We start from the raw sequence: 12,864 nt of genomic DNA, 5'->3' as shown, positions 1-12,864 counted from the left end.
GTTTGGTCAGCATTACTCTCGATACAAACTACCCATACCTTTCGACTTATTGCCTTTCCTTCTTTGGGAATTTTCCTGGGATTGTATTGTCTTCATTATCTTATCATCCTGCTGATTTTTTGCATCCTTGTGGCCTTTTGCGGTTAAATTAGCGTATTTCGTTTTCACTTCTGGTGATCTACAAGATCATGGAGCACAACAACCGGCGTTGCTGTTCCTTATCAGGACCTCACCAACCTATGCAGAGGTCACCATGTCCATCACCTCTTTGGTCACCTCCTGAATCTCTGGATGTGGCAAGGAAAAAATTGTGGACGTCGTGTGAAATGCATGACATCCGCCGGAAATGACTATAAGTACTACTTTACACTTTCCAAGGTTGCCATTTGCATGCAATGGCATGTTTGCAGTTTCATGTAAGTTGTAATGGGATTTTACATATCTGTAGTTCTGCATACATGCTCCTAAACAAGCACTAACAGAATTCTGCAGATGCACTGCAAGTACCATTACACCTCATTGATCACCAAAAACATAATGTTAACAATATGCAAACACTCACATATGCCAATGGATCCCCTGTAGGATCTATCTATATGAAATACGATGTGTTGCTTTCATCTTCTTTCCTCTACTAGAAGGAATTGCACTGTTTTTTTTTCTCACTATCTCGTTGCCTTTCTCCTCATCCAGCTGGTTATTTGCTTCCTTGTGCTCAGTCTTAAACCGCCATTAGCTTTCATCTTCTTTTTTGGAAGGAAATGCACTGGGTTTTATTTTTTGTCATTTTTCTTCTCATCTAGCTGGTTGTCTGCTTCCTTGTGTTCAGTCTTGATCTCATTGGCATCCTTGATTTTTGACTTCAGGAAATCGACAAGATCATGGAGCACAACATCAGTGTCATCGTTCCTCATCAGAACCTCAGCAACCTCTGCGGGCGTAACCGTCACCTCCTTGATCAGTTTCTCAATCTCTGGATACGTGTCATGGTACTCGATGGAGTGGTAGTTGTTGGCAAGGATTTGGAAAGACTCTGGGGTGCAATACCCCATGTGGATGTGCATGTCCATCCTTCCAGGCCGCAGCAGTGCCGGGTCAAGCCGCTCCTTGTAATTGGTTGTGAAGACGATGATCCTTTCTTCCCCACTTGTTGACCACAGCCCATCAACAAAGTTGAGCAGTCCAGACAGCGTTACCTGTTCAGAAAATCCAAATTATTTGTCAAGATAACTGAGGAAGTGGTGGAATCGAGAAGATAGTACTCACCTTGCCTTCCCCCTTGTTTTGTTCTGTAGAATCTGACTCATCATGTCCCTCGGCCTCCTGCCGTTGTTTGAGTTCGATGGTGCAGTCAATATCTTCAATGACTAGAATGGATCGGTTGTCCATGTTAACAAGAAGCCTCCTGAGGTCTGAGTTGGATGTGACCGCAGTTAGCTCGAGATCATATATGTCAAACCTGAGATGGTTGGCCATGGCTGCGATTAGGCTTGACTTCCCAGTCCCAGGTGGACCATACAGAAGGTAACCCCGCTTCCATGCCTTGCCAATCTTCCTGTAGTAATCTTTCCTCTTCATGAACCTGTCCAGGTCATCGATGATGGACTGCTTCAGCTTCTTGTCCATGGCAAGCGTGTCGAATGTAGATGGGTGGTGGAGTTCAATCGGGGACCAATTGCCGTACTCAGTCATGTGTATCATGAGGGTTCTCTCCTGGGCTTTAATGGCCTTGGCTGTGGCCAAAATGAACGGGAGGTACGATCTGAGGGCTTTGTCCTTGTGCTTCTTGTTGAAGGTCAGCTCGAAGAAGTGGGACTCGTTCTGGCTGCTGTTGAGGGAGTCATTTGAGTTGTCTTTGCAGACAAGGCACCACTTGAACTCCGTGCCTTGATAAACATCGAGCATCTCGTCGCCCTCATCCATGCTGACCATCATCTTGTCGTCCTCGTCCATGCTGCTGACGCGCAGGCGCTGCTGGATGTCGGTGTTCATGCGCGTGGCGAGGTAAGTCTTCACAGCGCAGTAGACGTAGTTGTTAGCGAACCCGTCGTTCTTCTTCTCGACGATGATGGTGTGGTCGGACGACGTGCGCGAGCGCAGGTAGCCGAAGCCGGAGAAGACCAGATCGCGCAACTCGGGCGGCACCAACTCGTTCACGACGCTGCGCACCAGCATCATGGACGCAGCGACGGACGCGGCGGTGGTGAGGGCCTTCTTGTAGGATTCGAAGGCCTTGTCGTAGGACGCCATGGGGGTGAGCTGCTTGGTTCTTGGGGTGGAGCACTGAGTGAGTGGCGGTGGTGTGAGAGGGTGAGGCTGACTTGCTTTCTTTGCCGAAGGAGAGTAGAGTAGGAGGAGAATTGGGGGCGGGCGGGGCTGGGATGCGTGGCTTTTTAAAGGCCCGCGTGAGTATAGTTGGGAGCGGTCAGGTGATGGATGACTTCGCCTAAAAGTAATGGGATAGATTATTATTTCATCACTATTATTTATATTCCTCCAAAGAAAAGAATCCCTATAATAATAGTCCCTTCAGTGCGGTCTTGGTCAGAGAAGGGAAAATGGGCGTTGTACTAACTAACATGCCTTCTTTTTGTTTTGTTTTGTTGGCGAAGTGCCTTAAGCACCTTCCTTTTTGTCCGCTGCTCTGGTTCGTTCCATTCCAGCTGTTGATTCTTATTCGGAGTTCACACACACTGCACTTGGACTAGTGCATCTATAAAGTTATCAGGGTTCAGTAGAAATGCAATCACTGGCTGCATTTCCCTGTGTTGTTTATAGTATGATTACATAGGGAATAAGAAAATAATAATAAAAAAAGAGAGTAGCATTTGCTTAATTGTATTTCCTTGGCACCCAAGCTTCCTTCTGAAACTGTAGCCTTCTGCTTTTTCCGCAGTGTGCTGTGCGCCGCAAGCTTCCTCGCTGAACCGGGCTGCGAAATTGGGAATTGGGAGCGCCAGGAAGCTTCTGTGATCAGGTCAGCTCCAGGTCTCCGCTTGTTGATTCCCACTACCAGATCCAAGGGACCACCTGTTCAACTAGGGCGTCTGCTAGAATGGTATGGTAATCGCACGCGTTTCGTGCCAGCCAAGGAGCCTGATCCTGACGTGGTTCGTGGGACGTCAACGCGATGACGGCAGCACTTGAAACCATTGTGGCTGGAAAGCCCAGCGGCCAGAGCTATATTGGTATTGCCTCCCTTCTTTTATTTAAAATAATAAGGGCATTCCCTTCTCTAAATTTAATTTATGATGCGGTTATTTGCTACCGTACGTAAGCATTGCCCGTGTGTATGTTGGAATTGGAACGCCAAGTCAAAAAGGATGGACGGGTCGCCTGCAAAATTGACCGGCGTGTCTTTTTTTTTGAAAGTTTAGGAGGGGGAAGCCCTACTGTAAATTTTGAATTAAAATGGTTAATTACAGCAGAGTGGAGAGTCGAAATCTGCAGCTAGGTACAAGTGAATCAGATGCTAGAGGGGAGCAAGGGATAGAACATAGAAGGCACTAAAAGAACTAAATTTGTCTCTGATGAAGCCAGTCTGAAATTGAGTTGTCATATTTTTCTCTTGCTCTGTGAATGACCATAAGTAGTTTCTTTCTGAACTCATTTTTGCAATTCTGAACTGTTGGTTCTTGATTTTCAAAGATCCATTTATTCCGGCATTTCTAGATGCTCCATGCTATTAGGATGATTATTTACATGGAGAAAGGAACGTTAATCTGCTATTTGAGATTAGCAGACGCTTCTCCTGGCTGGGCAATTCTGGGAGGATCAATGCTAATGGAGTTCCAATATGCTTTTGCAAAGTTACACCTTAGAGAAATAGATGGTAGAGAGTTTTCTCCTTTTGTCAAAATGCAGTTTTCACATGTAATTGACCGGCGTGTCTCGTTGTCTTTTGGTGATGTCGAAAGGACCTATGAATTAATTTAACATCTGGGTGCTATTCATCTAGAAATCTCTCTTATGTTTTTTTATTAACTAGGAATCTACTCATGCTGTTGCTATGGAGGAAGGGCATATGTATTGATTCGATTCAAATCCTCTTAGATTTTAAGGTATACAAGTAGAAATAGATTAATATTACATATAGATAGACATATTGTTTTAGTATTAGGTATATATGTATTAGATTAATATCACTTCGAGATAGAGGCAGAAATAGATCTCACTTTTATTTACAAAGAAATTATTTTTTAAAATTCTAACTTCTGCATGCATAATTATGCAATTTACCATCATTCTATTACAAGTCTAACATCTGACCGATAATAGGAAGCTCTCAAAAAACAAAAGACATGCATGCACCAAAGAGCTCAGCCAAGGTCTTCATTGGTGCGTTCTTTGACGTACAATATACGATCTTAGACATCTCCCGTAGATAGGGTAAAATAGGTCTTAGACCATCTTTAGTAGATAGGGTAAAATAGAAGGAGACACGAAACTGTAGATGATACTGTTTAGTTTAACACTGTTTACAAAGTAGAGTTTAAAATAAGACTAGTCGGTTGTCCGTGCGTTGCCACGGCTTACAATAATACCCACGTAAACTATCCACCAAGTTTTTTTTAAAGATTTTTTATTAATTGTCTCCGCTCTCCGTATAATATTTTTTTAATTTGGTTAACTGATGTCATTGTTTACTCCATGAAATATGTCTTGGTATAACACGATCAATGAAGTGAGTGATTCGAAGAGAGTTCGGAATGACTGACTAAGGGAACATAGATTATAAAATGACATAATTCTACCGTACAGAGACCAAATAAGAGAAAGTTTGTGAGCTCAAGTTTCTTAAATAAGTCATATGAACTCAAACTTAAAAAAAGATCGATCAAAATATGGAGTGATTGCTAAAGTCAGACATCAATAAAAACTGGATGCGCTCTATATAAATTATGCTACTTCGTAGCAATTAATAATGTTTAAAACCAACAAATAACCTTTCATTTACCGTTAGTGTGACAAATCATTGTTGCTCCATCCAATTCAGCAATCCCAAACATTATGAAGTCCATTGCGCCAATATGGTCTCAGAAACAACCTAATGCTTGCAAGAGTCAAGAATGTTGTGCTTGGGTTGTAGCCTCGATCCGTAGTGCTGGTCCGGTCCGACATGATTATATTTTTTATTTTAAAAATGTATATACATATATACAATTTATATTCAATATTAAAAACAGCTGAGCATTATCTTCTGGTTAGACAGCTTCACCAACTGTCTCTTGCTTCTTCTATCAAGGTATGAGTTTGAACTCCACCTACTGCATCGTTTTTAAATATTTTATGTTGATTTAATCAAATGAGCTGACGAGCTAACAGGCTCGCCTGCAGACTGGCATGATGTGACTGGGCTAGAGTAGTGGCCCATGCCAGGCCGTCGTTTGGCCATCTATAGACGTGTAGCTATTTGATATAGTTGTGAGGAGTTATTCGGATCTGCAAGCGGCGTGTCCAGCACGTGGCCTTGAAAATAATATGCAAGACATAATGAATTTTCCTTTTATCAAAACACTCACCGTTTCGAGTTTCGATCCAACCAAATACTAGACTAATTGATTACACTTATGTTGGAACTTGCTCTCCTGGGCAAGATAATCCAACGGGGGAATGAAAGTAATGCGAACAAGGTTTTAACTTGGGATGACGATTGCTCTGTTAATCCAGCCTCTCAAGGGCACTGTACAGGGGTATTTATAGGTGCCTGAGTGCCCAACATCTCGATGTAAGGACGCATGTACCCTTAGGCACCTGGACTATCCCCGGAATATTCCTATAAAGGTGGGTTACAGACTGTCATTACAGAAAAGCCATTACAAATCGTGCCCGTAACACACTTCTTCGTGCGGGGCCTGTTACAATGGGACGAATCCCACGTGGGCCTCCAGGTCGGGTGAGGATGTGAGACGGGGCGACGTCGTCGTAGGCCTTTGTCTTGTAGTGTAGCGAGATAGACGAAGGCCTTCGTTTTGCTTCCGTTGGTGCAGCGAGATAGACGAAGGCTGGAGCGAAGGGTAGCGTCTTCGCCTTCGCCCCAACATTTGCCCTCCAAGGGACCAGTTCGACTAAGTCATCTGGTGCCGAAGACGTCGCTAGATGGTGGAGACGCTGCCCTCGCTCGAAGTGGTTCCGCGGGGGTTTTTGATGTGACCGTTGACGGACGCGGTACTGTTGGACTGCGGGTTTCCCGAAGTGTCGCGTCCTGTGTATAAAAAGGGGGTGGGGCGGCGCGGGTCAGGTTTTCTTTCTGCGCACCGCAAAACCCTAGCCTCCTTTTGAAATCGTTCGCCCGCTCTCCTGCCCTCCTTGCTCCTGCTTGTCGGAGATCTGGCCCGTGTCAAGCAGACCGCTCGCCGCCGCCGACGGTACGTAGCCATGCTGTCTTCTTCCTCGTCTGCTACAAATACGTCGTCGGCCGACACATCGTCCGAGGATACCTTGAGCAACGTGGCGGCGGAGGAGCTACATCTGGGTGATACGGTGGAGATCAGCGTTTCACGGATTTCCTCGATCCGCGTTCAGGACATGCAGCAGCTTGGATATTTTGGCAGCGGAGTGGGGCGTGTCCCGGGGGCGGAGGAGGTTCCCGAGCCCGAGGGCGAGTTGGTCGTGTTTGAGGCGTTTTTCACCGCTGGCCTTCGTCTGCCTGCACATCGCTTTGTGGCGGGGGTCCTGCAGAGATTTGAGGTCCAGGTCCACCAGCTGACGCCGAATGCCGTGGTGGCCCTGGCGAAGTATGTCTGGGCAGCGACCTCGTATGGTGGTCAGCCTTTTGTGGAGGTCTTCGCCAAACATTATTGTCTGCATTGGCAGAAAAAGGAAAATTGGACATAAGATTGCACAGTTCGGATCGTGCACGTTTACGCCGAGGACCGGAAAGACTTCGATCGAAGTCGTGGAGTTAGTTCCCTGTGCCCGCAATAAGTGGGGCAACTGGTGGGATTTCTGGTTTTATGTTTCCGAAGGCGAAGTCGAAGACCACCACGGGCAATTTGAGGTGGCAGAGGATGATGAAGACGAAGGAGCCCTTCGGTGCGCGGCCCGCATGATTAGCGGGCGCGATTCAATTAAGGAATTTATTGGGTATGGGGTATGGCCCTTGGCACATGGCTGGGCGTTGGGCGAAGTATGCCCTCGCGAGATGCCCTCCCTGGGCGGGCAGCGGGTGCGAAGTCTAGCCTTCGCGTTGGATCTGCATGGCCGGGATCCCGCCGCATTCGTGCGTGAAGCGGAAGACGGTGCGGCAAGGATTGTGGGGCGCTATATGCCGAGGACAGAGGGTCTGCAGAGCTGGGATATCCGTGGGTCCAATGTTAGATTGAATCGGGTCTTCGAATTGAACTGCTTGCCATACGATGGTTATCCCGGGGAGGACGCTGCAGACCGCTTCGGGAAGAAACCGGTGGACGTGACCGAGGAAGGGCTTTCGCAGGAGGCTGCCCCGGCCACTAAGAAGAGAAAATTAGATATTGCAGTGGGGGTGGGTGATGAGGACATCACTTCTATACATACAATGAATGGACCGATAACACGATCACGTGCACGACAGCTAAATCTCCAAGTACGTTCTACCCTAGTCAATTATGTTTCAGAGCTTTGAGAGCACCTAGAGGGGGGGGTGAATAGGTGATCCTGTAAAAACTTGAAACTTAAAGCCACAAACTTGATTAGGTGTTAGAGCAATAAAGCCAAGTGGCTAGAGAGGAGTTCTTGCGAAACACAATAACCACAAAAAGATCAACACAGAGAGGCACAGTGGTTTATCCCGTGGTTCGGTCAAGTCCAACACTTGCTTACTCCACGTTGTGGCGTCCCAACGGACGAGGGTTGCACTGAACCCCTTTCAAGTGGTCCAAAGACCTACTTGAATACCACGGTGTTTCTCTTCCTTTCCCTATATCCCGTTTGCGAGGAATTTCCACAACTTGGAGTCTCTCGCCCTTACAATTTGATAATCACAAACAAGCACAGAAGTAAGGATGGGATGAGCAACACACACAAGACACAAAATCAGAGCACAAACACGCACACAAGTCACAACTTGAGCTCGCAACACAACTCGAAGAGTTCTCTACTCAAATGGAGCTCTAGTTGCTATCACAAAGAATCAAAAGCGCGGAAATGGAGTCTTGGTGCTTAGGGATGCTCAAAGAATGCTTGGTGTACTCCTTCATGCGCCTAGGGGTCCCTTTTATAGCCCCAAGGCAGCTAGGAGCCGTTGAGAGCAATCCAGGAAGGCAAATCTTGCCTTCTGTCGACTGGTGCACCGGACAGTCCGGTGCACCACCGGACACTGTCCAGTGCAGATTTCTTTCCTGTTCTGGCGCAGCCGACCGTTGGAAAAATTGGAGCCGTTGGCGCACCGGACACTGTCCGGTGCACACCAGACAGTCCGGTGCCCCCTCCAGACCGTTGGCCAGGCCACGCGTCACGCGCGGATTGCGCGGCCGACCGTTGGCTCGGCCGACCGTTGGCTCACCGGACAGTCCGATGATTTTTAGCCGTACGCCGCTGTCGAGTTCCCGAGAGCAGCCTTTTCACTAGAGCCAACCTGGCGCACCGGACACTGTCCGGTGCACCACCAGACAGTCCGGTGCACCCAGACTGAGCAGAGTCTTGGCTGCTCGAGCCAAGTCTTTTTCATTTGTCTTTTCTCTGATTCTAGCACTTAGACAAATATGTTAGTACACAAAAACCAATGTAATAAGTCTAGAATCATACCTTCGTATTGATTTGCACTTTGTCCACCATTTGGCATATTTTAACACATAACCATTTGTGTTGGCACTTTAATAACCAAAATACTTAGAAATGGCCCAAGGGCACATTTCCCTTTCAATCTCCCCCTTTCTGGTGATTTATGCCAACACAACAAAAAGTAACATATAGAAGTGCAACATCAATGCAAATGGGTACATAAATTTGTTTTGATTCAAATTTGGCATATTTGGATCATTCTTTGCCACCACTTGGTTTGTTTTTGCAAATCAAAATCAATTTCCTATCTCTAAGTCAAATTCACTTGATGAGGCATAGAGAAAGGTATTCCAAGAACTTCCCCTTTTTCCCATAATCAAACATTCTCCCCACAAAAGACCAACTTTTGACAAAAAGAGACATTAAGAGGATTTTGAAAACAAAAACTCTAACTCTACTATTTTCAAAATTCTCAAGTGGTAGCTGATCCATTTCTTGCTTTGGCCTTATTTTCTCCCCTTTGGCATCAAGCACCAAAACGGGATCAATCTTGACCCTTTTAACCTCATTGCCTCACCAAAATTGTCAATTAAGAGTAAAAGGCAATAAGAGTATGGAGATGAACTTGGAGTAAGTTACCCTCTCATCGGAGTGCAGTGCAAGTCTTTCAAGGTCCAAGTCCACCTTTCCCTTTCAATCCACCTTTGAGACTAAATCAAGCAAGCTCAAACACATGGTTAGTCTCAAAGGGTCAAGTTGTGGCACATCTCCCCTAAATATGTGCATCACTTGCAAATGGACTTGTGAGGTCCGGGGAGTGCTTGTACAACTTGAGCACCATAAATAAACAACAATATGCATAGAAGGAACATGATCAAAGCATAAAACACATGTATGCTATAAATCAATCCAAGTTCCGCGAATCTAAGACATTTAGCTCACTACGCAGCCTGCAAAAGGTTGACTCATTAGAGGCTTGGTAAAGATATCGGCTAGCTGGTTCTCGGTGCTAACATAAAACACTTCGATATCTTCTTTTTGCTGGTTGTCTCTCAAAAAGTGATGTCGGATGTCTATGTGCTTTGTGCGGCTGTGTTCAACAGAATTATCCGCCATGCGGATAGCACTCTCATTATCACATAGGAGTGGGACTTTGCTCAGATTGTAGCCAAAGTCCCGGAGGGTTTGCCTCATCCAAAGTAGTTGAGCGCAACACTGTCCTGCGGCAACATACTCGGCCTCAGCGGTGGATAGGGCAACAGAAGTTTGTTTCTTAGAACTCCAGGACACTAGGGACCTTCCTAAGAATTGGCACGTCCCTGATGTACTCTTCCTATCAACCTTACATCCAGCATAATCAGAGTCTGAATATCCAATTAAGTCAAAGGTAGACCCCTTTGGATACCAGATCCCGAAGCAAGGCGTAGCGACTAGATATCTAAGAATTCGCTTCACGGCCACTAAGTGACACTCCCTTGGATCGGATTGAAATCTAGCACACATGCATACACTAAGCATAATATCCGGTCTACTAGTACATAAGTAAAGCAATGAACCTATCATAGACCGGTATGCTTTTTGATCAACCAACTTACCTTCTTTGTTGAGGTCGACGTGTCCGTCAGTTCCCATTGGAGTCTTTGCGGGCTTGGCGTCCTTCATCCCAAACCGCTTGATCAAGTCTTGCGTGTACTTTGTTTGGGAGATGAAAGTGTCGTCCTTGAGTTGCTTCACTTGGAACCCAAGGAAGTAGTTCAACTCGCCCATCATCGACATTTCAAACTTTTGAGTCATCACCCTGCTAAACTCTTCACAAGACTTTTGGTTAGTAGAACCAGATATTATGTCATCGACATAAATTTGGCACACAAATAAGTCACCATCACAAGTCTTAGTGAATAAAGTTGGATCGGCTTTCCCAACCTTGAAAGCATTAGCAATTAAAAAGTCTCTAAGGCATTCATACCATGCTCTTGGGGCTTACTTAAGTCCATAGAGCGCCTTAGAGAGCTTACACGCGTGGTCGGGGAACCGTTCATCCTCAAAGCCAGGGGGTTGCTCTACGTACACCTCCTCCTTGATTGGCCCGTTGAGGAAAGCGCTTTTCACATCCATTTGGAACAACCTGGAAGAATGGTGAGCGGCATAGGCTAACAATATGCGAATTGACTCTAGCCTAGCCACAGGAGCAAAAGTCTCCTCAAAGTCCAAACCTGCGACTTGGGCATAACCTTTTGCCACAAGTCGTGCCTTGTTCCTTGTCACCACCCCGTGCTCATCCTGTTTGTTGCAGAACACCCACTTGGTTCCCACAACGTTTTGCTTGGGACGTGGCACCAGTGTCCAAACTTCATTTCTCTTGAAATTGTTGAGCTCCTCCTGCATGGCCAACACCCAGTCCGGATCTAGCAAGGCCTCTTGTACCCTGAAAGGCTCAATAGAAGAGACAAAAGAGTAATGCTCACAAAAATTAACTAATCTAGAGCGAGTAGTTACTCACTTGCTAATATCACCCAATATCTGGTCGACGGGATGATTCCTTTGAATCGTCGCTCGGACTTGGATTGGAGGGGCTTGAGGTGCTTATTCCTCCATAACATGATCATCTTGTGCTCCCCCTTGATCACATGCCTCATCTTGATGAACCTGTTCATCGTCTTGAGTTTGGGGGGTGCACCATTGTTGAGGAAGAAGGTTGATCTTGCTCCTTTTGTTCCTGTGGCCGCACATCTCCAATTGTCATGGTGCGTATTGCGGTTGTTGGAACGTCTTCTTCATCTACATCATCAAGATCAACAACTTGCTCTCTTGGAGAGCCATTAGTCTCATCAAATACAACGTCGCTAGAGACTTCAACTAAACTCGATGATTTGTTGAAGACCCTATACGCCTTTGTATTTGAGTCATAACCTAACAAAAACCCTTCTACAGCTTTGGGAGCAAATTTAGAATTTCTACCTTTCTTCACTAGAATGTAGCATTTACTCCCAAATACACGAAAGTATGAAACATTGGGTTTGTTACCGGTTAGAAGCTCATACGAAGTCTTCTTGAGGAGGCGATGAAGGTAGACCCGGTTTATGGCGTGGCAGGCCGTGTTCACGGCTTCCGACCAAAACCTCTCGGGCGTCTTGAACTCTCCAAGCATCGTCATTGCCATGTCAATGAGCGTCCTGTTCTTCCTCTCTACCACATCGTTTTGCTGTGGTGTGTAGAGAGCGGAGAACTCGTGCTTGATTCCTTCCTCCTCAAGGTACTCCTCCACTTGAAGGTTCTTGAACTCGGACCCGTTGTCGCTCCTTATCTTCTTCACCTTGAGCTCAAATTCATTTTGAGCTCTCCTTAGGAAGCGCTTGAGGGTCCCTTGGGTTTCAGATTTATCCTGCAAAAAATACCCAAGTGAAGCGGGAAAATCATCAACAATTACTAAACCATACTTACTTCCCCCGATGCTAAGGTAGGCGACGGGTCCGAAGAGGTCCATATGCAGCAGCTCCAGGGGTCTTGATGTGGTCATCACGTTCTTGCTGTGATGAGCATTTCCCACTTGTTTACCTGCTTGACAAGCTTGCCTTTGTTCCCATCACCGAATATGATTGAATCTTGGGAGTCCTTGTTCTTGACGTAGGAGGTGAACATCTTCTTCTCCCCCGTCATGTGGTTTGTGCATCCGCTGTCGATAATCCAGCTTGAGCCCCCGGATGCATAAACCTGCAAGGCAATTTAGGCTTGGGTTTTAGGTACCCAACTCTTGTTGGGTCCTACAAGGTTAGTAACAATAGCCTTAGGGACCCAAATGCACGTTTTATCTCCCTTGCATTTTGCCCCTAATTTCCTAGCAACCACTTTCTTATCCTTTCTACAAATTGCAAAGGAAGCATTGCAAGCATGATAAATTGTAGAAGGTTCATTAACTATTTTCCTAGGAACATGAGCAACATTTCTCCTAGGCATATGATGAATGACATTTTTCCTAGGCATATCTCTACCATGCACATAGGAAGAACTTGAAGCAAACATTGCATTTGAATCATAAGCATTACAACTTCTATCATGATGAATATTTCTAGAAAATTTCCTATCATAAATAAATGCATGATTCTTTCGAACACTATTAGCCATAGGGGCCTTCCCTTTCTCCTTTGTGAAAGTGGGAGTCCTTTG

General features: G+C 45.9%; 1 protein-coding gene across 1 annotated transcript; it reads right to left on the bottom strand.

Annotated features, from left to right (window-relative positions):
* Positions 1–385: 385 nt before the first annotated feature.
* On the bottom strand, positions 386–2,366 carry LOC100281434 (mitochondrial chaperone BCS1). The gene is made up of 2 exons (NM_001154352.2): positions 1,267–2,366; positions 386–1,196 (listed from the first exon to the last, which is right to left on the bottom strand). Exons 1-2 carry the CDS (start codon positions 2,248–2,250, stop codon positions 774–776), a joined length of 1,407 nt encoding a protein of 468 aa, NP_001147824.1. The 5' UTR covers positions 2,251–2,366; the 3' UTR covers positions 386–773.
* Between the last annotated feature and the right edge of the window lie 10,498 nt (positions 2,367–12,864).

Source organism: Zea mays, chromosome 6 (assembly GCF_902167145.1).
Source record: "Zea mays cultivar B73 chromosome 6, Zm-B73-REFERENCE-NAM-5.0, whole genome shotgun sequence".
Lineage (NCBI taxonomy): Eukaryota > Viridiplantae > Streptophyta > Magnoliopsida > Poales > Poaceae > Zea > Zea mays.
This window is presented reverse-complemented; position numbering and strand designations above follow the sequence as displayed.